The sequence below is a fragment of the Macaca nemestrina genome, chromosome 8, assembly GCF_043159975.1.
Source record: "Macaca nemestrina isolate mMacNem1 chromosome 8, mMacNem.hap1, whole genome shotgun sequence".
Taxonomy (NCBI): Eukaryota; Metazoa; Chordata; class Mammalia; order Primates; family Cercopithecidae; genus Macaca; species Macaca nemestrina.
In genome coordinates this window covers 886,195-907,143 of record NC_092132.1, presented here as the reverse complement: position 1 = coordinate 907,143, position 20,949 = coordinate 886,195, and the positions used below count along the sequence as shown (strand labels likewise).

The 20,949-nt window shown below is 57.2% G+C and overlaps 3 protein-coding genes across 14 annotated transcripts; 1 reads left to right on the top strand and 2 right to left on the bottom strand.

Annotated features, from left to right (window-relative positions):
- Positions 1-4,963: 4,963 nt before the first annotated feature.
- Positions 4,964-7,015, bottom strand: LOC105488499 (transmembrane protein 249). 3 transcript variants are annotated; one of them, XM_011752647.2, is made up of 6 exons: positions 6,546-7,015; positions 6,321-6,471; positions 5,992-6,086; positions 5,704-5,899; positions 5,528-5,613; positions 4,964-5,278 (listed from the first exon to the last, which is right to left on the bottom strand). In XM_011752647.2, the coding sequence occupies exons 2-6, from the start codon at positions 6,469-6,471 to the stop codon at positions 5,159-5,161; spliced, it is 648 nt and encodes a 215-aa protein (XP_011750949.1). In that variant the 5' UTR covers positions 6,546-7,015; the 3' UTR covers positions 4,964-5,158. The 3 variants fall into 3 exon arrangements, with proteins under 3 accessions (XP_011750949.1, XP_070923715.1, XP_011750950.1); XM_071067614.1 differs by lacking the exon at positions 5,992-6,086; XM_011752648.2 differs by lacking the exon at positions 6,546-7,015 and having other exon boundaries at positions 6,321-6,536.
- A 102-nt stretch (positions 7,016-7,117) lies between these two features.
- On the bottom strand, positions 7,118-10,327 carry LOC105488500 (F-box and leucine rich repeat protein 6). Of its 2 annotated transcripts, none has more exons than XM_071067608.1 (9): positions 9,861-10,327; positions 9,458-9,616; positions 9,271-9,334; positions 8,822-8,953; positions 8,640-8,747; positions 8,434-8,547; positions 8,134-8,383; positions 7,654-7,900; positions 7,118-7,365 (listed from the first exon to the last, which is right to left on the bottom strand). In XM_071067608.1, exons 1-9 carry the CDS (start codon positions 10,262-10,264, stop codon positions 7,218-7,220), a joined length of 1,626 nt encoding a protein of 541 aa, XP_070923709.1. In that variant the 5' UTR covers positions 10,265-10,327; the 3' UTR covers positions 7,118-7,217. The 2 variants fall into 2 exon arrangements, with proteins under 2 accessions (XP_070923709.1, XP_011750954.2); XM_011752652.2 differs by having other exon boundaries at positions 8,134-8,365; positions 9,861-10,326.
- Positions 10,328-10,361: 34 nt separating this feature from the next.
- LOC105488501 (solute carrier family 52 member 2) lies at positions 10,362-13,143 on the top strand. Of its 9 annotated transcripts, none has more exons than XM_011752657.3 (5): positions 10,362-10,422; positions 10,996-11,235; positions 11,338-12,205; positions 12,303-12,426; positions 12,512-13,135. In XM_011752657.3, the coding sequence occupies exons 2-5, from the start codon at positions 11,106-11,108 to the stop codon at positions 12,722-12,724; spliced, it is 1,335 nt and encodes a 444-aa protein (XP_011750959.1). In that variant the 5' UTR covers positions 10,362-10,422; positions 10,996-11,105; the 3' UTR covers positions 12,725-13,135. The 9 variants fall into 9 exon arrangements, with proteins under 9 accessions (XP_011750959.1, XP_011750962.1, XP_011750958.1 ...); XM_011752660.3 differs by having other exon boundaries at positions 10,402-10,422; positions 11,000-11,235; XM_011752656.3 differs by lacking the exon at positions 10,362-10,422 and adding an exon at positions 10,425-10,695.
- The last annotated feature ends 7,806 nt before the right edge of the window (positions 13,144-20,949 follow it).

The window sequence follows — 20,949 nt, the reverse complement described above, 5'->3', positions numbered from 1 at the left end:
TTGTATAGGCGAGGTATCACTATGTTGCCCAGGCTGGGCTTGAACTCCTAGGCTCAAGGGAGCCTCTTGCCTTGGCCTCTCGAAGTGCTGGGATTACCGTTGTGAGTCACTGAGCCCGGCCTGTCTTCCATACCTATGGTTCCTTTGTCACAATTAAGACACCAACATTAGGCCGCTCATGCCTGTAATCCCAGCATTTTGGGAGGCCGAGGTGGGTGGATCACCTGAGGTAGGAGTTTGAGACCAGCCTGGCCAACATGGTGAAACCCCATCTCTACTAAAAATATAAAAAACTAGCGTGGTGTTGGGCGCCTGAAATCCCAGCTACTCGGGAGGCTGAGGCAGGAGAATTGCTTGCACTCAGGAGACGGAGGTTGCAGTGAGCTGACACAGCGCCACTGCACTCCAGTCTCAGTGACAGAGTGAGACTCCATCTCAAAAAAAAAAAGAAAGAAAGAAAGAAACCAACCTTGATATGTTACTGCTAACTCCAGGCTTTATTTGGATTTCACTAGTTTTTCTACCTAGGTCCTCTCTCTGTTACAGAAATCTATTCAAGATACGACTTTGCCTTTAGCCATCATGTCTCCTTAGTCTCCTGTGGTCTGTCACAATTTCTCAGTCTTTCCCTGTTTTTCATGACCTTGAGAGTTTCGAGGAGCACTGCTCAATTTTATAGATTGAATGAGTCTTTGGTAAAGTGTCCCTCAGTCGGGGTTTGTCCGATGCACTCTCGTGATGAGGGTTTGGGGTGTAGGGAGGAGACTACAGAGGTGATGTGAGTTCTCATTGCATCGTCTCAGGGCTGACGTGACATCACTGGCAAGGCTGACCTCAGTCACCTGGTTAACGTGGTGTCTGCCAGATTCTTCTGCTGTCAAGTTACTATTTTTCTTTTCTTTCTTTTCTTTTCTTTTCTTTTCTTTTCTTTTCTTTTCTTTTCTGAGATAGGGTCTTGCTCTGTCCCCCAGTGTCTCCCAGGCTGGATTGCAAAGGTGTAGTCTCGGCTCACTGCAAACTCCACCTTTCGGGTTCAAGCGATTCTCCTGCCTCAGCCTCCTGAGTAGCTATGATTACAGGCGCCTGCCACCATGTCCAGCTGGGTGGGCCCGCCCAACCAGTTTTTTTTTGAGAGATGGGGTCTCAGCCGGGCGCGGTGGCTCACGCCTGTAATCTCAGCACTTTGGGAGGCCGAGGCAGGCAGATCACAAGGTCATGACATCGAGACCATACTGGCTAACACGGTGAAATCCTGTCTCTACTAAAAATACAAAAAAAAAAAATTAGCCAGGCGTTGTGGCGGGCGCCTGTAGTCCCAGCTACTTGGGAGACTGAGGCAGGAGAATGGCGTGAACCCGGTAGGCGGTGGAGATTGCAGTGAGCAGAGATTGTGCCACTGCACTCCAGCCTGGGCGACAGAGCGAGACTCCGTCTCAAAAAAAAAAAAAAAAAAAAAAAAAAAGAGATGGAGTGTCACTCTGTTGTCTAGCCTGGTCTCAAACTCCTGGGCTCAAGCGATTCTCTTGCCTCAGCCCAGCCTCCCAAGTAGTTGAGACTATAGGTATGTGGAACCACATCTGGCTCATTTTTTGTATTTTCTGTAGAGACAAAGTTCACCATGTTACCCAGGCTAGTCTTGAACTCCTGGGTTCAAGCAGTCCACCTGCCTTGGCCTCTCAAAGTGCTAGCATCACAGGCGCAAGCCACAACGTTCGGCCTAATAATCTTATTAGTTTGACTCACACTTGCCAGCAACTGTTAGAAAACTCCAAATAGGCTGGGTGCGGTGGCTCACGCCTGTAATCCTAACACTTTAGGAGGCTGAGGCAGGCGGATCACGAGGTCAGGAGTTTGAGACCAGCCTGGCCAGCATGGTGAAACTCTGTCTCTACTGAAAATATAAAAATTAGCCAGGCATGGTGGCAGGCACCTGTAATCCCAGCTACTCGGGACACTGAGGCAGGAGAATCACTTGGAACAGGAAGGCAGAGGTTGCAGTGAGCTGAGATCACACCACTGTACTCCAGCCTGGGCGAAAGAGCGAAACTCCATCTCTACAACAACAAATGTAAATTACAGTAGCTTAAACTGGAAATTTGTCTCTTTCACATAAATAGAGTCCAGTAGAAGCCATGCAGGACTAGCAGGGCAACTCCACAATCATAGAGCTCCCTAGTTCTATGGGTTTGTTTGTTTGTTTTGAGACAGAGTAATTCCAGCACTTTGGGAGGCTGAGGCGGGTGGATCACCTGAGGTCAGGAGTTCAAGACCAGCCTGGCCAACACGGTGAAACCTCATTTCTACTAAAAATACAAACATGAGCCAGGTGTGATGGCACATACCTGTAATCCCAGCTACTCAGGAGGCTGAGACAGGAGAATTGCTTGAGGCCGGGAAGCAGAGGTTGCAGTGAGCCGAGAGCACACCACTGCACTCCAGCCTGGGTGACAGAGCAAGACTCGGTCTCAATAAATAAATAAATAAATAAATAAATAAATAAATAAATAAAATATCTGTTGGGCCATGTGCACCTGCACACCAACAAGCAAGACCTTCCTCCTGCAAGCTGCCCCCTGGTTTCTCTGCCCATGGCAGTGAAACTTCCTGCGTGATCTTTACTGTCCTCTTCTTTCCACCATCTCTTTCCCCCTCCTCCCCTCCCCAGTTCTGCGCTGCTGAGGCCCCTTCCTTGAGGCTGTTCCTGCAGAGGTGTTCATGCCTCTTATGAGTCCCCATCTTACTTAACATGGATTCCTTCTCCCTCTGTTTGGGTCCTCTTCCCCTGTGGCCTCTTGTCTGCCCCTGTGTGTCTGATGCCGGGGCTCCATCCTTGGCCCTCCTCCTGTTCTCCCCCATCTTCTGCGTTGCCAGGGACATCTCATGCAGTGCTTTAGCTTTAGGGACCTCCCAGGGCATGATGGTTTCAGGTCTGTGCTTCCCCCTTTCCTTTCTCCCCAGGGCTTTTCTGCCTTTTCAAAATCTCCCCCACAAGGTCCCATAAGCTCCTCGGGCCTTGTCTAACTCGGAACTCCTGGCTGCCAACCCCTCTCCCCATGGCCTCCAGCCCCAGTGCCCAGGCCAGACACCCTGGACTCCCCTGAGTCCCTTTTCTTCCCAACCCACTTCCCGCCCAGCAGCAAATCCCATGAATGGGAGCCCGGAGCTCAGAACTGCTTGTGATCCTTGCTCCTCTCTGTTCTCCTCTGCCCCTCCCGCTCCCTTTCCTCCCTGCACAATTCCTGTAGCCTCCTGGCCTTTTCCCACCACTCCCTCCCTGGGTCTTAGTGCATCTCTGCTTACAGCTCTCCAGCAGATTCCCACGGCACACAGGACTAAAGCTCTGAGCTATGGCCTCCAAGGACACTGCCCGCCCTTCCCACCTCATCTCAGGCCTCCTTCTCCCTCATCCTCTCTACTCTGACCAGCCCAATCCCCTTGCAGCTTCTCCAGCACACCCAGCTCAGTCCTGTATCACGCCCTTGTGCTGTGCGTGCTCTCTGCCAGGGATGCCCTTCCCCCAAAGCTCTCCAGCCGGAGGGACGCTGCCCCTCCAAACACTCTCCATTCGGGGCCCCCTTAGACCACCAGCTCCAGGGAAGAAGGACTTTGCCTGAGTGAAATGGAGCCCTCAACTCAAACCTGTTTGTTACTGCCACTCTAGGACACCTTGAGCCCCATCTTCTGGGGAGTGGGGGTCCCTGCACTTGTGCTGTTAATAACAATTGCTCCCAGGGACTACCTGAAGCCACTTCAGTGGCCCCCATATCCTGCCCCAGCGATGGCTCAGGGTGCCTGTGTGCCCTGAGTTTGAGCAGCTTTGGGATTGGAGGTCAAGCAGAGACTCTTAAGTCATGGTTCCAGGCAGAACTGGCTTCATGAGCCTGCAACCTGGGCAGTCACACAGGGCCCCAGGCTCAGAAAGGCCCCATACTTGGGTTTTTGTTGTTGCTGTAATTTTGGGATGGAGTCTCGCTGTGTTTCCCAGGCTGGAGTGCAATGGCGCGATCTCAACGCACCACAACCTCTGCCTCCCAGGTTCAAGCAATTCTACTGCTTCAGCCTCCTGAGCAGCTGGGACTACAGGCATGCACCACTGCACCCCACTTAACAACTTTCTAACAATGGGCTCCACATTTTCATTTGGCATGGAGCCCTGCAAATTACGTAGCTGCTTCTGGTTGCAGGAACGTTCAGCTGATAATGCCTGAAGATCCAGAGAGCCAGGTGCTGCTTTCCCTGGGACCCCATGGCCCACAGCCTTCTCTGCTTCCACAACAGCCCCCAGCACTCAGGAGGCCTCAGGTGCTGCAGTGAGAGCTGGGGGATCCACTAGAGAGGGGAGCGTGGGCCTGGGGTTCCAGCAGGCATGGCGAGCAGGTGTCAGGGACGTGGGCCTGGGGTTCCAGCGGGCACAGGGAGTGGGTGTCAGGGTTGTGAGCCTGGGGTTCCCGCGGGCATGGGGAGCAGGCGTCCGGGCACTGCACATCCTCCCTCCTAGGAGGCCCTGCACCCTGGCCTGGGACTCTCACGCCCACCCCCTTGGAGCAAGCGGCAGCAGCTTTGTGGCTATTGGGGCAAGCATGCACCTCAGGCGCACGGCTTGTTCTCTGGCTGCACCCCACCCCATTGCTGGTTGGAATAGCAGCAGACACCAGATCCAGAATGGGCCAGATTCTGATTTCTGGATTCCACACATTGGTCAGCACTTCTGAGGTCAGGTAGGACAAATTAAGTGCTGCTGGCTGAGAGGCCGGAGTTCCCAGCCTCTCTAGTGATGGGCCCAACCTCAGAGACCTGACTATATACCATCCCTTGCTCCCAGCTGTTCCTGCCTTCAAACCCAAGCTGTGGGGTTTGCTTCAGCCAGCTGGAAGGCACTGGCTCTCTGAGGTCCTAGGAGTGTGCAACAGTGGAAGACCTAGGCATCAGAGTGCCTCCCCTGCCCCCGAAAATGACCCGTGTGGAAGCTGAGGCAGCTTTATTGAAAGGAAGGACAGTGAGTGGGTCTCACAATTTGATCTGCCCCAGAGTGGGGCTGGGAGGTTACCGAGAACGCAGTCCTGGGGTGGAGGAGGCCCTCAGAATCACACCTCCAGGTGTCACACCTCCAGGCTGGACTGAGAGGAGCTGGGCTTGTGACCCACGGGGTTCTTACGCATCACGGTGCGGCGCTAGGGGGTGGCCAGTGGCGAACCACGTGCCGGTAGGAGGTGGCCAGGTAGTCGAAGTAGTTGATGTTGAGTTTCCGGGCGATGTAACGGCCCAAGTATTCCATTTGCTGTGGGAGCAGGTGGCGCTCAACTGGGGCCGGGACAGGACAGACCCCGAGTCGCCGTCCAGGCGTCTCCTTCCCCTACCAGGCCGCATCCCCAGTCCTGCCCGAAGCCCTGGCGCCCTCTCCGGCCCCCAGCAATGAGGACTGCATTGTATTTACCCTCTGCGTGAGGAAACGGCCCCACCCAAAGACCTTAAACAGTGATCTTGTCTTCCTGTTCCGAGAGAGGGCGCGTGTCTGGGCGGAACCCACCTCGTAGCGCTCCGACAGCTGCACCAGCACCAGCGGCTCCAACCTGTGGCCGCCGAGGACCAGCTGGAAGAAGCACCTTCCGTAGGCTGCGGGGAGAGTGGACTCAGCCGGCCTGACCGCCCCTCTGACCTCCCAAGCGGCCTCCCCGTCCCTGGCCCACCCTCCCGGCCAGTCACCGTCGGAGTTGAGGGCCAGGCGCACGTAGACCAGGTGCAAGGGGCCCTGGCACACGGTGCGGCCCTGGATGGAGAAGTGGTACACGCCGCGCGTGTGGTTCAGCACCAGGCGGCGTCGCGGGAGCGACGAGATCACGAGCCACAGGCCCACGCCCACGCCGTACGCGAGGAAGACCCAGGTCTCCTGTTTCTGTACCTGCGGACGCCGCAGGGAGCGTCTGAGCTGAGCGGCACGAGGCCGGCCCTTGGGGGAGGAGGGCGATGGGGGTCGGGCCCAGGGGCTCACACCTCTCTCAGGGAGCCCAAGCTGACCAGGACCACGCAGACGACAAAGAGCAGCATCCCCTTCCACAGCGTGTCCAGGTAGTACTCGAGCACGAAGACTGGGGGCGGCGCGGCGCATGAGGACGCCCCGGCCCTGCCCGCAGCCAGGGGTGGCGGTGCCAGGGCTTGGCCCTGACTGGCTGGGTCGGCGCAGGGCTAGGGGAGGCAGTGTCTCCGCCCCCAGGAGCACCGACTGGCCCCGCCCAGGGCCCTGGCTCTGCCCACCTGGCTCCGCCCTATTCAGGCCCGTCCCCGGACCCGCCCCACCCCGCCCCGCCCAGCCTCGCGCGCACCGTTTGGCTGCTGCTGCATGAATGGGTAGAAGCTATTGTTTTTGAGGCGCCTGGCCAGGTGGCGCTCCGGAGAGGAGAGTCCTAGGGACCAGAGCTGGAAGCGCCAGCCGATGGAGGTCGTGGGCAGGCTGCCGGGCCTGGCCTTAGGCATCTGCGTCAGGCAGAGGTGGTCAGCCCGGCCGCTCGCCCGCTGCCACCGCCTGCTGCCCACAGCGACGCTCCTACCTGGGTGAACAAATTCTTCAGGGCTGCAGGCCCAGGAAGGAGCAGGAGCTCATAGGCGACTGGCAGGGCAGCGAGGCCAGGGAGCGGCCCAGGGTGGACCGCGCACGGGTTCTAGAAGTTCTGGGCGGGTTCTAGAAGGGGCCGCTCTGTTAACCACCTCCTAGGGAGTCCAGGGTGAGGTCCTGCGGTGGGCATTAACTTCTTGGCCAGTCCATCCCCTGGAGGCCCCCTGTATGGTCTGTTCACAGTCCTCATCTGAAAGGTGGATGGATGGACACCCTAGGACTGAGCTGGAGAGAAATTTGCAGGCGGGGACCCCTCAATGAGCCCCACAGCTGGGCCGGGCCCCACCTCTCCCCCTACATGCAACCACAGACAAGCTCACCAGTGTTCCTGAGGGTGGAACACACACACTGGTGCCAGCAGTGGGCAGGCAAAGGCATGGCCACCTGCAGGCTTAAGAGCCCATGGGGCCATCCTGACCCCACAAGGCTCTGGGTTGGCTGTAGCCCCAGTGGCTCCATCAGGTATAACCCGTTGCCCAACCCTACCCTGAGGACCACACACAGAGCTCCCAAAAACGTTTTATTTAAAAAAAATGCTCAAATATCTGAAATTGGGCAAAGGTAGGGGGTGGGCAGGCGGGCTGAGGTGTCCCAGGTCTGTGGCTGCCTAGCTGGGCAAGGGGCTGGTGAGCAGCTGCTCCAGACACCACTGGACTTCCTCCAGGCCCCGGTAGGCCCGCTTCAGACCCCGGGGAAGGCAGCGGCAGGACTCCAGGTTGAGGTAGAGCAGGCCTGGGCAGCTGCTGATCACAGAGCTGTGGGGAAAGCAGGCCACAGGAAGTTGAGCTGTTGCCCCAGAAGGGCTGGGCCAGGTTAGGGAGCTGTGCCTGCTGGTGTTCCACACCTGGCTCTGCCACCCATAGCCACCAAGACCAAGCTCAGTTTCCCTGGTGTCCCTAAGCCCACCCCACACAGGGGCTTGGACAATATGCATGCCCTCTGACCCCTGGAGCTCTCAGGCCAGGCAGGACACCACTTCCAGGCCCCAGGCAGATGCGGTGACAGCCACCCTGGCTCCAGGGACTGGGGTTAGGGATGCTGACCTGACCGTGCTGGGTGTGACCCGGGTGCCCCTGAGGTTAAGAGAGCACAGGGCTGGGTGTGAGCCCCCAGGGGTGCTTAAGAAGGCAGCCAGGGCCTGCTCCAGGTCCTTCTCACTGAAACCCTGGCCACTCAAGTCCAGTTCTCGCAGTGTATGGCACCACTTCTGAGTCAACAGGGGGCTGCCCTCCTTGGCTAGAGTCAGCCGGTCTGACGTGCCATACAGGCCCAGATGAAGCTGCTCCAGCTCTGAGGTGAGAGGAGTGAGCATAAGCTGCAGGGCGACAAGGACTCCCACAACTCACCCGCCCGGCCACCACCCAGGACCGCTGACCCTGGCACGGCAAAAGGGTCCCCACACCTCACCCATTCAGCCACCACCCACACCTCACCTGCCTGCCCACCACCCAGGACCACTGACTCCAGCATGGCACAAGGGCCCCCACACCTCATACGCCTGGCCACAACCCAGAACCACTGACCCCGACACGGCAGATCCTGAAGGCCAGCCGGCGTGATGCGCGCACAGCCACGAAGATCTAGTAAGCGCAAGTTGGGAGAGCCGTGGAGTAGGCGGCCCAGGACCTCGTTGCTTACAAAGTTGCAGGCTGAGCTCGCCAGGCAGAGTTCCTCCAGGCTAGGGAAGCCTGGTCCAGGAGCCACCCCTCGTCCCAGAGGCTTGGGCAGCCACATCAGGTTCAGCAGCCGCAGCACCTGGGGGCAAGGCCCAGGCTGTAGATAGGGGACCGTATAAAAGGTGGGAGAGGCAGGGCACCAGGTACCTGGAGCTGGGGGCAGCCTTTCTGCAGAGCCTCAACAGGCAGCTGAAGGGGAATGCTGTTACGGTTGATGCCGCTGCTCACCTCCAGAACCTGGAGCTGGGGGCAGCAGCTGCCCTGCAGAGGTGCGGGGGAAGGGGGTCACAGGGTCAGTGGCCTGGCAGTCCCCGGCTCAGCATCTGCCTCTGCTCCCACCAATGCCAACCTACCAGCAGTGCACCCAGGATGGCTGTCGTCTGGGAGCTGTAAGTCAGCCACAACTTGCGCATTCGGGACCCTGCCTCCTCCAAGAAGCTTACCACAGCTGTGGACTCCACCTAGGGTCCCAATACAAGAGCACCCGTCACCCCAGCCTGGGCTTTTTCAGGGCCCCTTGGGACACAGGGCTCACCATGGAGTGCTGTAGGTCCAGGCTATGGAGCTGGCAGCAGGCTTTGGCTAGCATGACCAGAGCATCAGCAGTCACACCGTGGCAGCCGGAGAGCTTTAGGAAAGTGAGCCGAGGACAGGACTCGCCTACCAGCTGCGGGGAGACAGAGGGGCAGCTGGGGTTGGGAGAGGGCAGGCTAAGATCCACAAGGGAAACAAACAGGTGGCTGGTGCCAACCCCACGCTACCGCCTTAGCTGCGACCTCCTTTCTGCCCATGTCAGGCCTACTTGGGTGTCCCCGCCTCTGACACCTCCCTGCTGGAGGAAACAGCAGGAAAGGAGAACCAGGCAGGCAGGCAGGCCTCCCGATGGAGCAGCGTTGGGCCCTCAAGGTGCCTGACCCACTTCCTAGAGTACTCAACAGTCCCAGAGGGTCACAGCTGGTGTGCAGGGCAGCCTGGAGCTCTCACCTTCAGCACGGGGTGTACCTGAGACTTCCAGTGGATGAGGGTCAGCCTCTGGAGCTGTGAAAACCTGGGCCGACAGCAGAGGCAGAGCTGCACTAATGTTCCCACACGAGTCCTTCCCACCCAACACCTTGGTGCAGGGAGACAGGAGCCTGGAGCCAGGGGACAAGGAAAAGAGGGAACCCCTCACCGATTAGGCATAAGCCACTCCAGGGAAGCAAGAAGCTTCTTCTCCGCCTTGACCCCGCCCTTGGCAGGCCGGCCGGCCAGCGGGGACGACAGGGTCACGGTGTGCCAGAGCGCGGGTTGGGAAGCGGCCTCCTGCCAGCGGCGGCACACGCGCGCAGCCCTGGGAGGACAGCGTGCTGAGGCTGCCGGCCCCTTCGTAGGTGATACCCCCTCTCGCAGCGCAGTGGACATCCCGGCTCAAAGCCGGGCTCCTGGGACTCCAACCGGGCGCCTAAGGGGCTGCGCTCTCGGGCGGAGGGGTGCGCGCTCCGATGCTTTCGCCCTCCGCCCCCGCCCGGGCCACTGCTCGGACCATGTCTGGCCCAAGTCGCTGCGCTCGGCGACGGGCCCGGCAGCAGCGTTACCTGCCGAGGAAGGGCATGGGCCCGTCCGCCGCCACCAACAACCCGAAAATCTGCACCAGGATTTCCAAGGGAATGCGGTCTCCCCAGCCCGCGTCGGGCCCTTCCTCGGGCGAGGGCGCCGGGTCGGGCCTGAGCGTGGCCTTGGGCTTGGCCGCGGCGCGGCCCGGGGGCGGCTGCCGGGGAGTGCGGCGGGCAGCGCGGGGAGTGCGGCGGGCAGCGCGTCGCTGTGCGCGGGTCCGGGCGGGTCCGGGTTCGGACAGCACCAGCAGCATGCTGTCGGACGGAAGCAGGTGGTACCCCGAGCCGCTCGGCGCCAGCCGGTCCCACCACCAGTCCTCGGCCGAGCGGGCCCGCGGCGCTGCCAGAGTTCTGCGCCGGACCTTCCGGGAGGCCGGGGAAGCCATGACCACCGACGGCGCTTGGGGCAGCTCCAGGGAGCGGAACGGGCGGGGCTTACAGACTGACACCCCCCGACTCTTCTCTGCGCCCGCCCGCTGACCCGCTTCCGGGGCGGGACTTCCGGCCGCGGGCCATGCCGGGGGCGGGCCCGGAGTCGCGGCGGGTGAGTCTGGTGGTGGCTGCTGTCGGGTCCTGGGCTGTCTGGACTGAGGCGGCGTCCCTGGGCCGGACGGCGGCGTCCTGGCGTGGCGGGAAGCCGGCACTAGAGCGGGAGCGCACTGGTCGCGGGACCGGGAGGCGTAGGGTCGCCCATCTGAAGCTGGTGAGAGGGCGGCGCCCCTACGAGCAGAGCCGCCCCAGCCACTCCCCTGGGATCTGACTTGGCTCCTGCGGTCCCGGGCACCGCGAAGCCCTGGGGCGTGCTTGGCTCCTGCTGGTAGGCGCCCTGTCCCAGTGTCCGGCTTGGGGTGGTGGTTGCAGTGACTCCAACCCCGCCTCTCCCTGGAGAGGAGGGCTCCACTCGCTCCTTCGGCCTCCTCCCCTGGGGCTGTAGCGACTCGGGCCGGCTTCCTGCTTCCCTACCTGCCGGCGGTCCCGACGCTGGCGGGCGGTGCTGCTGGGTACGTTTTAGCCAATCCTCCCCATCCCCACTCCTGCCCGGGGCTCCCCCTGTTCCCTTGGTCTCACCCTGTTGATTCCGGTTCTGTATCCTGCCTATTTGTCTGTTTCTTTCAAGCTAGAAGAGGTCTTCAGTTCCCAGAAGAGCCAAAGCGTCTCTGGACCTAGGTGGGAAAAGAACTGGCTGTGACCTTTGCCTTGACCTGGAAGGGTGCAGCCTTGGACTGAATGGCAGCACCCACACCCGGCCGTCCGGTGCTGACCCACCTGCTGGTGGCTCTCTTCGGCATGGGCTCCTGGGCTGCGGTCAATGGGATCTGGGTGGAACTACCTGTGGTGGTCAAAGAGCTTCCCGAGGGTGAGTGGGAGGAGGTGCAGGTGTGCCCAGGAAGGTGGGCCCTGTCAGTTCTTCTTCCCTTGGGTATCATGCCCCTGACATGGTCTCCTCCCTTCCCTGCAGGTTGGAGTCTCCCCTCCTACGTCTCTGTGCTTGTGGCGCTGGGGAACCTGGGTCTGTTGGTGGTGACCCTTTGGAGGCGGCTGGCCCCAGGAAAGGGCGAGCGGGTCCCCATCCGGGTGGTGCAGGTGCTGAGCATGGTGGGCACAGCTCTCCTGGCCTTTCTGTGGCACCGCGTGGTCCTAGTGGCAGGACAGTCGCATTCCGTGGCCTTCTTAGCACTGGCCTTTGTGCTGGCGCTGGCATGCTGTGCCTCTAATGTCACTTTCCTGCCCTTCCTGAGCCACCTGCCACCTCGCTTCTTACGGTCATTCTTCCTGGGTCAAGGCCTGAGTGCCCTGCTGCCCTGCGTGCTGGCCCTAGTGCAGGGTGTGGGCCGCCGTGAGTGCCCACCAGCCCCCATCAACGGCACCCCCGGCCCCCCACTCGACTTCCGTGAGCGTTTTCCCGCCAGCACCTTCTTCTGGGCACTGACTGCCCTTCTGGTCGCTTCAGCTGCTGCCTTTCAGGGTCTCCTGTTGCTGTTGCCACCACCATCTGTACCCACAGGGGGCTTAGGATCAGGCCTCCAGGTGGGAGCCCCAGGAGCAGAGGAAGAGGTGGAAGAGGCCTCACCATTGCAAGAGCCACCAAGCCAGGCAGCAGGCACCACCCCTGGTCCAGACCCTAAGGCCTATCAGCTTCTCTCAGCCCACAGTGCCTGCCTGCTGGGGCTGTTGGCTGCCACCAACGCACTGACCAACGGCGTGCTACCTGCTGTGCAAAGCTTTTCCTGCTTACCCTACGGGCGTCTGGCCTACCACCTGGCTGTGGTGCTGGGCAGTGCTGCCAATCCCCTGGCCTGCTTCCTGGCCATGGGTGTGCTGTGCAGGTACACAAGGGCCCTTCAGCCCCTGTGCGGGTGGAACTCAGGGATGGGAGCCAGGTCCTGGCACAGTCAGCCCTGACACTCTGCTCACTCTCTACAGATCCTTGGCAGGGCTGGGCGGCCTCTCTCTGCTGGGCGTGCTCTTTGGGGGCTACCTGATGGCGCTGGCAGTCCTGAGCCCCTGCCCGCCCCTGGTGGGCACCTCGGCAGGGGTGGTCCTCGTGGTGAGCACAGGGGACGTGAAGTGGGGTGGGGGCGTTTTCGTGGAGCAGGCACATCTCACGCTCAGCTGCTGCTGTGTCCCCTCAGGTCCTGTCGTGGGTGCTGTGTCTTGGTGTTTTCTCCTACGTGAAGGTGGCAGCTAGCTCCCTGCTGCATGGCGGGGGCCGGCCGGCATTGCTGGCAGCCGGTGTGGCCATCCAGGTGGGCTCTCTGCTCGGCGCTGTTGCTATGTTCCCCCCCACCAGCATCTATCACGTGTTCCACAGCAGAAAGGACTGTGCAGACCCCTGTGACTCCTGAGCCTGGGCAGGTGGGGACCCCGCTCCCCGACGCCTGTCTTTCCCTCAACGCTGCCACCATGCCTGAGTGCCTGCAGCCCAGGAGGCCCGCACACCGGTACACTCGTGGACACCACACACTCCATAGGAGACCCTGGCTCTCTGGGGCGGGGGGAAAGGGCAGGGAGCAGGCTTGGAGCCAGGGACCGGTGGGGGCTGTAGGGTAAGCCCCTGAGCCTAGGACCTACGTGTGGTTTGTATAATAAAACATTTTTATTTAATGAGTTGGCATTAATTCTTTGAGCATCTCTTTCTGTGTGGATGCTTCTGTGAACTAGAGCCATGGCCGGGCCTGTTTAACAGGGGCCACCTTTCCCCAGGCCCTGGGCAGGTCCTTACCCACCGCAGGCTGGTCTCACAGATCGTACAGTCATGGCCCTCTGAGCCCAGACTCCCCTACATTCCTTCTTGGAACTGCCCTGGGCTCTCTGGGCACACAGGAGCTACCAGCTTCAGTGGTCAGAGGAGTAGAGGAGCCTCTTCCCAGCAAGGCCACTGCTCCACGAGCACCTCTCAAGGGCATTAGGGTCAGTTGGATGGGGCTGCAATGTGCCGAGCCCCGTGCCCACCCTTAGCCCTGGAGTGACGGCCTGCCTGCTGGCTTCCCAGGAGTATCCTGCTACGGATTTATACCGGGGGTTGGTGTGCAGGCACCGGGGTACTCAGTGAGGGGGACTCAGAAGAGACAGAGTTTAAGGTTTTAGCCCGTCAGGACCCTTTGGCCTGAGTATTGCCCCCTCCCCTGAGCCTCTAGCCTCTCAGTGCCAGCTCCTTCTGCAATCAGACCTTCAAAGGCCCCAAACCCTTTCTTTAGGCAGATTTAGCTACAGCTGCCTTCTCCCTGGGCTGATGGCACACCGCCCCTGGCCCTGAGCAGCCTGGGCCTGTAAGTGTTGGCATCTGCAGGGAACAGGACCTCAGCACTGACCATGGCCTATCCTGGGCTGGGTGGTTCTCAGGCACCCACAAAAAGGGCTGGAGCCACAAAAGAACTAACTGAGAGGAGCCCCTGAGCCTGGCAGCAAGGATCTGGAAGAAAGTGCTGGGGGAGGCCGTGCCAAGGTAGGAGCCTGGCTTTCTTCACCTTGTGGGCAGCCACCCCAGGGAGGCAGGACACCGAACTGTGAGCAGTGTGACGGGCCTGGCAGCAAGGCCCATTCTCACAGGCAAGAGGCCCCACTTCTGCAGAGGAGCCCCTGCAGCCGCAGGGAGCGTGCAGGCACTGGGGAAGGTGGGTCTGTTCCTGCTGCCCAAGCTCTGCCTGCGACGGTTCGGCTCTCTGGAGGCCCTTTCTGATTGTCCTTGGGTTGGCCTGCACATGGGCCTTTGAAGGCTTGGTCTTCCTTCCTGCTTCTACTCCCTCCTGTCTTGGCAGGACCATCCAAGGAGGAAGGAGCCCCCGTGACCGGGAAAGCCTCTGGTCTGGGGCCCCATCAAACATCAGGGCAGGCCAGCTCCCAGGGGACTCAGGAACCCCAGCTCTGAGGGCAGAGGCCACCGCCAGCTCCAGCCTTCTAGGATGCTGCCACCTGAGGCTGGGCCCCTGTCGCGCTGACCCGGCTGCTTCCCTTTGGGGGTTGCAGGTACTGAGGGCTCTAGGGGGTGGGGGCTGCAGGTTGAGTGAGTTTCAGAAGTCACCTGGTAAGAGAAGAAAGCTTCTGAGGGAGGATGAGGACAAGGATGGGACGAGGTGGCTGGTGTCGGTGGCACGGCTGTGGGCAGGCAGCAGGGCTCCTGGTCTCATGCTCGCCCCCTTCCCCTCATCGCTCTGCCCCCACCACTATCAACACTGGTGCTTGGGGCCTGCCCTCTCCTGTCCACCCGGGGCTGGAGGCTGGTGGAGCCACCTCCCAGCTTCTTCCTGTCTTCCCTCCCATAGGGCAGCGATCAAAGGCACCCATGGAGCCTCTGCTGTGTGCCACACATGAGCCGCACTCCCCCAGGCCGCAGAGGAGCAAGGTGCACAGGCCTGAGTGAGGAATCCCCTGCCTTTTGAAGTCTCTGTGAGCTTCCTGCCCATGCTCAGTAGGAACTGGGGCAGGGGTCAGAATAATAATGGCAGGAAGGTGCCTCGGGGCCGAGGCCTTGAGCACTGCTCACTTACAGTTTCCCAGGGCTGAGCCCAGGGCCAAAGCTGGGCCCCTGGGAGGCAGGATAGCTGCACAGCAAGTGACCAGAGGTTCCGAAACCCTGCCCGAGAGGAATTTGGAGGAGACTCCATCCTCCACCAGAAGGCAGGAGTGGAGCCGGACCCGATACCCCGCACCGTCCCCAGAGGGTGGTCCCCTGAGTAGGAGCAAAGCCTGCAACTCACTGTTCCTTGTCCCACCACAAGGAAAAGTCTCCTGGGCTCCTTAACAGCAGAGAAGGGGCCAGGTGCAGTAATTCATGCCTGTAATCCCAGCACTTTGGGAGGCCGAGGCAGGTGGACCACCAGAGGTCAGGAATTCGAGACCAACCTGGCAAACATGGCAAAACCCTGTCTCTACTAAAAATATAAAAATATACCGGGCTTGGTGGCGGGTGCCTGTAATCCCAGCTACTCGGGAGGCTGAGGCACAAAAATCGCTTGAACCCAGGAGGCGGAGGTTGCAGTGAGCCGAGGTCGTGCCATTGCACTCCAGCCTGGGCGACAAGAGCGAAACTCTGTCTCAAAAAAAGAAAAAAAAAAAACAGCAGCAAAGGGCCAGCCAGACCGTGGCCACCACGTGCAACTGCCACCCCCAGGTGCGTGGCCATCCCATCTGATGCTGATCCCGTTTGTGTGGGCACAAGCCTTGCTGGCTGTGATTGAGCAGGTGACCGAAGAGCCTTCCCCTCCTTCAGTTCCATAGTTCTCTGCCCAGCTTAGTCCCTAGACAGGTACAGGTGACTATGGGGTGAAGGAACAGTTGCACCCCTTGATTTTTTGTTTGTTTTTTAGAGATCGGGTTTCACTCTGTTGCCCAGGCCTGAGGCTCAAGTGAGGTCAAGGACTCAAATGATCCTCTCACCTCAGCCTCCTGAGTAACTGGGATGGCAGGCACACACCACCACCCTAGCTAATTTTCTTTTTTTCTTTTTTTGAGACTGAGTCCCACTCTGTCACCAGGCTGGAGTGCAATGGCGCAATCTCGGCTCACTGCAACCTCTGCCTCCCGGTTTCAAGTGATTCTCCTGCCTCAGCCTCCTGAGTAGCCGGGATTACTGGCGTGTGCCACTACGCCCAGCTAATTTTTGTATTTTTAGTAGAGACGAGGTTTCACCATGTTGGCCAGGCTGGCCTTGAACTCCTGACCTCAGGTGATCCGCCTGCCTCGGCCTCCCACAGTGCTGGGATGACAGGCTGAGCCACCACGCCCAACTGAGGGTTTGTTTCTATCAGGATGTTTTCTCATATCTAAAACCATCTTGGGCCAGGCACCATGGCTCACACCTGTAATCTCAGCACTGGGCAACATAGTGAGATCCCATATCTACCAAAAAATTAAAAATTGACTGGGCATGGTGGTGAGAGCCTACAGTCCCACTTACTCTGGAAGCTGAGGCAAGAGGATCACTTGAGCCCAAGAGGTCTAGGCTGCAGTGAGCCTTGATTGTACCACTGCACTTCAGCCTGGGTAACAGAGCGAGACCCTGTCTCTAAATAAAATTAATTATCTTGGAGATTCCCCAGAGGTTTGTCCTTTTACCTCCTGCTCTTGATTCTCAGGAGCTCTTATGGAGCCCCCTCACTTTTCATGGCAACATAGGTATTTGCATGGTGTCTTGTGGGCGGAGGATTACCCAGGTGCCGAGGCAAGAGACTGAAGGCACAAACTGTTTCAGTATAATAAAGAAAATAGACTAAGAACAGTCATAATACAAATTAGATATAGAGATGAGCATGGACAATTATCAATCATTATAAACATTAATTGTTAGCTTTTAATATTACTCTTTGTTGCATTACTAACATAACCTAGGAATAACCGACGGGCATAGGGTCAGGTGCTGAAGGGACACTGTGAGAAGTGACCTAGAAGGCAAGAGGTGAGCCTTCTGTCACGCCGCATAAGGGCCGCTTGAGGGCTCCTTGGTCAAGCGGTAACGCCAGTGTCTGGGAAGGCACCCGTTACTTAGCAGACCGTGAAAGGGAGTCTCCTTTCCTTGGAGGAGTCGGGGAACACTCTGCCCCACCAGCTTCTTGTGGGAGGCTGGATATTATCCAGGCCTGTGTGTAGTCATCCGAGGCCTAAACCCCTCCCTGTGGTGCTGTGCTTCAGTGGTCACGCTCCTCGTCCACTTTCATGCTCCTCCCGTACTCCTGGTTCCTCTTTGAAGTTCGTAGTAGAAAGCGGTAGGAGAAATAGTGGAAGTCTTAAAAGTCTTTGATCTTTCTTATGAGTGCATAGAAGAAAACGCTGACGTATGCCGCCTTCTCTCTCTGCTTTTGCTACCTAAGAGGGCAGGGCCCCCCGTCCTGTGATCATGTGACTTGCTTCGCTTTATCAATCTCTTAGAAGATTCACCCTCCTTACCCTGCCCCCTTGTCTTGTATGCGATAAATATCAGCGAGCCCAGCCGTTCGGGGCCACTACAGGTCTCCGCGTCTTGATGGTAGTTGTCCCCCAGGCCCAGCTGTTTTCTCTTTATCTCTTTGCCTTGTGTCTTTATTTATTACAATCTCTCCTCTCCGCACACGGGGAGAACACCCGCTAAGCTTCGTAGGGCTGGACCCTACAGTGTCTTAGTTCGTTTTGTGCTGCTATAATGCCACAGACTGGGTAATTGATAATAAACTGGGATTTATTGGTTCTAGAGATTTGGAAGTCCAAGAGGGAGGGGCCACATCTCATGAGGACCTTCTTGCTGCCACGTAACATGCCAGGAGGCATGTGGCTGGACGGAAAGCGGCCAAACTCATCCTTTTATAGGGAATCAACTCCCGAATTAATGGCATTAATCCCTTCATGAGGGCAAAGCCCTCAAGACCTGATCACCTCTTAAAGGCCCTACCTCCGGCCGGGCACGGTGGCTCACGACTAATCCCAGCATGTTGGGAGGCCGAGGCGGGGGGATCACAAGCTCAGGAGTTCAAGACCAGCCTGACCAACGTGGAGAAACCCCGTCTCTCTAAATATACAAAATTTGCCAGGCGTGGTGGCACATGCATGTAATCCCAGCTATTTGGGAGGCTGAGGCAGGAGAATCGTTTGAACCCAGGAGGCAGAGGTTGCGATGAGCCAAGATTGCACCACTGCACTCCAGCCTGAGACGACAGAGGGAGACTCCATCAAAAAAAAAAAAAAAAAAAAAAGGTCCCATCTCCAATACTGCCACATTGGGGACCAAGTTTGTAATCCATGAACTTTAGGGGACACATTCAAACCACAGCACATAGCTTCAGTTAAGAGACTCTTCTCCTTTTACAGAATACAATTGGACGAATTGGTTAGGCCACCAAGGCCTTGCCCAGATTGTCATATGGAGAGTTCTGCTTTCACTAGGGATGACCAGCCGCTGCTGCGGACCTTGGGTTGCTGTTATGAAGGAGTGCCTGCAAATTCTCCTGAGGGTGCAGGACCCAGGCCGTGCAGGTGACCAGGAAGGTGATTTCCTGGCAGGCCCAGGAACATAGAAATTGACCCATGATAGGTATTGTATTTCTTGCCTCTGCAAACAAGCAAACAATACAGGTCCACTCTGATATTTCTTTTCTTTTCTTATTTATTTATTTATTTTGAGACAGTTTCACTCTTGTCACCCAGGCTGGAGTCCAACGGTGTTAGCTCACTGCAACCTCTGCCTCCTGGGTTCAAGCGATTCTCCTGCCTCAGCCTCCCAAGTAGCTGAAATTACAGGCGTCTGCCATCACCCCCAGCTAATTTTTGTTTTGTTTTTTGTTTTGTTTTTTTGGGACGGAGTCTCGCTCTGTCACTCAGGCTGGCGCAGTGGCACGATCTTGGTTCAATGCAACCTCCACTTTCCAGGTTCTCCTGCTTCAGCCATGTGAGTACCTGGGACTACAGGCACGTGCCACCACGCCCAGCTAATTTTTTTATTTTTTATTTTTAGTAGAGATGGGATTTCACCATGTTAGCTAGGATAATCTCGATCTCCGGACCTCGTGATCCACCTGCCTCGGCCTCCCAAAGTGCTGGGATTACAGGCCTGAGCCACCATGCCCGACAATTTTTGTATTTTTAGTGGAGACAGAGTTTCACCATGTTGATCAGGCTGGCTGTGAACTCCTGACCTCAAGTGATCCACCTGCCTCGGCCTCCCAAAGTACTGGGATTACAGTCGTGAACCACTGCACCCAGCCCCAATTTGATATTTCTTATGAAAACTTCCAGCAAAGCAAACTTAAGGTGGCCTATATGGTGCATTTACAGTCTTTCTGCACCTGTGTAAATAATTGGACCACATTTGCTGACACCAGCTTCATTTTATGGCCTAGTGTGATTTATTTTTTATTTTATTTTATTTTATTTTGAGACAAGGTCTCACTTTTTTGCCCAGGCTGGAGTGCAATGGCACAATCTTGGCTCATTGCAACCTCCACCTCCTGAGTTCAAGCCATTCTCCCGCCTCAGCCTCCCAAGTAGCTGGGATTACAGGCACGGGCCACCACGCCCGGCTAATTTTGTATTTTTAGTAGAGACAGGATTTTTCCGTGTTGGTCAGGCTGGTCTGGAACTCCCAAATTCAGGTGATCCGCCTGCCTCGGCCTCCCAAAGGGCTGGGATTACAGGCATGAGCCACTGCAGTCAGCCTTTTTTTTTTTTTTTTTTTTTTTTTTTTTTTTGAGATGGAGTTTTGCTCTGTCGCCCAGGCTGGAGTGCACTGGCACGATCTCGGTTCTCTGCAACCTCTGCCTCCTGGGTTCAAGCGATTCTCCTGCCTCAGCCTCCCAAGTAGCTGGAACTACAAGCATGCACCACCATGCCCAGTTAATTTTTGTATTTTTAGTAGACACGGGGTTTAGCCATGTTGGTCAGGCTGGTCTCGAAGTCCTGACCTCAGGTGATCTGCCCACCTCAGCCTCCCAAAGTGCTGGGATCACAGGCACCAGCCACAGCACCCGGCCGAGCGATCTTTTTTTGAAAATTGTTTTTAATCAAAAGAGGAAGTGAGAGTCAGCGATGAAATCTTTGAACTTTGGAATAAGCAAAACCTATCACTGGTATTTCCTGTGGAAAAGTGCACGTGATTTAGAGTTCAGGTTCCCAGGTTTTCTGACTGTGATTTATATTCCTGCTCTTCATTGTCTCTGAATGATTTTACGGGTCTGTAAATTACAAATAATTGATAGCAATGCAAGTCATTCCCTTTTATACACATGTAAGTAATTTTGGTCCAGAGGAGGTGCCACTATTTTTTCCTTTGGAAAAAGTTTGTCTCACATCTATTTTTATATTTCAGCATTTTATGTTTCAGCTTTTTATCATTCCTTTACTCCATATAAATTTGTGATTCTCAGGAGGTGGAGGTTGCAGTGAGCCAAGATCACGCCATTGCACTCCAGCCTGGGCGACAGGGCGAGACTCTGTCTCAAAAAATAAAATTCGTGGTAGGCTTCTCTTTTGAACGGGTCATAACAATTTTCCTGGTTTCCTCATTAGTTAATTTGTTTGTTTGTTTGTTTGTGTTTTGAGATGGAGTATCCCTCTGTCACCCAGGCTGGAATGCAGTGGGGCAATCCCAGCTCACTGCAGCCTCTGCCTCCCAGGTTCAAGGGATTCTCCTGCCTCAGCCTCTCAAGTACCTGGGATTACAGGCACCAGGCACCATGTCCAGCTAATTTTTGTATTTTTAGTAGAGACAGGGTTTCGCCACATTGCCCAGACTGGTCTTGAACTCCTGACCTCAGGTGACCCATTTGCCTGGGCCTCCCAAAGTGTTGGCATTACAGGCCTGATCCACCACACCCAGCTAAGTTAGTTAAATGAATCTTTGACACACTGTCCTCATTTCCTAGGGTTGCCAGAACAAATTACCACAAGGTTAGTGACTTAAAATTGATGAACAATTTTATTCTTAGTCACTTTGCAAGCCAGGGACCTCCAGCCAACAATGCCCCAGCTGGGCCTCACTGGACCATACTACCTGCTGCAGAGACAGCTGGTTCACTCAGCCCACCTAGGCTGAATCTGGCTTGCGCACTGGTTCCCAAGTTCTTGTCCTGCACTTATGAAGAATGGGGATACACTGGCAAACAAAAAG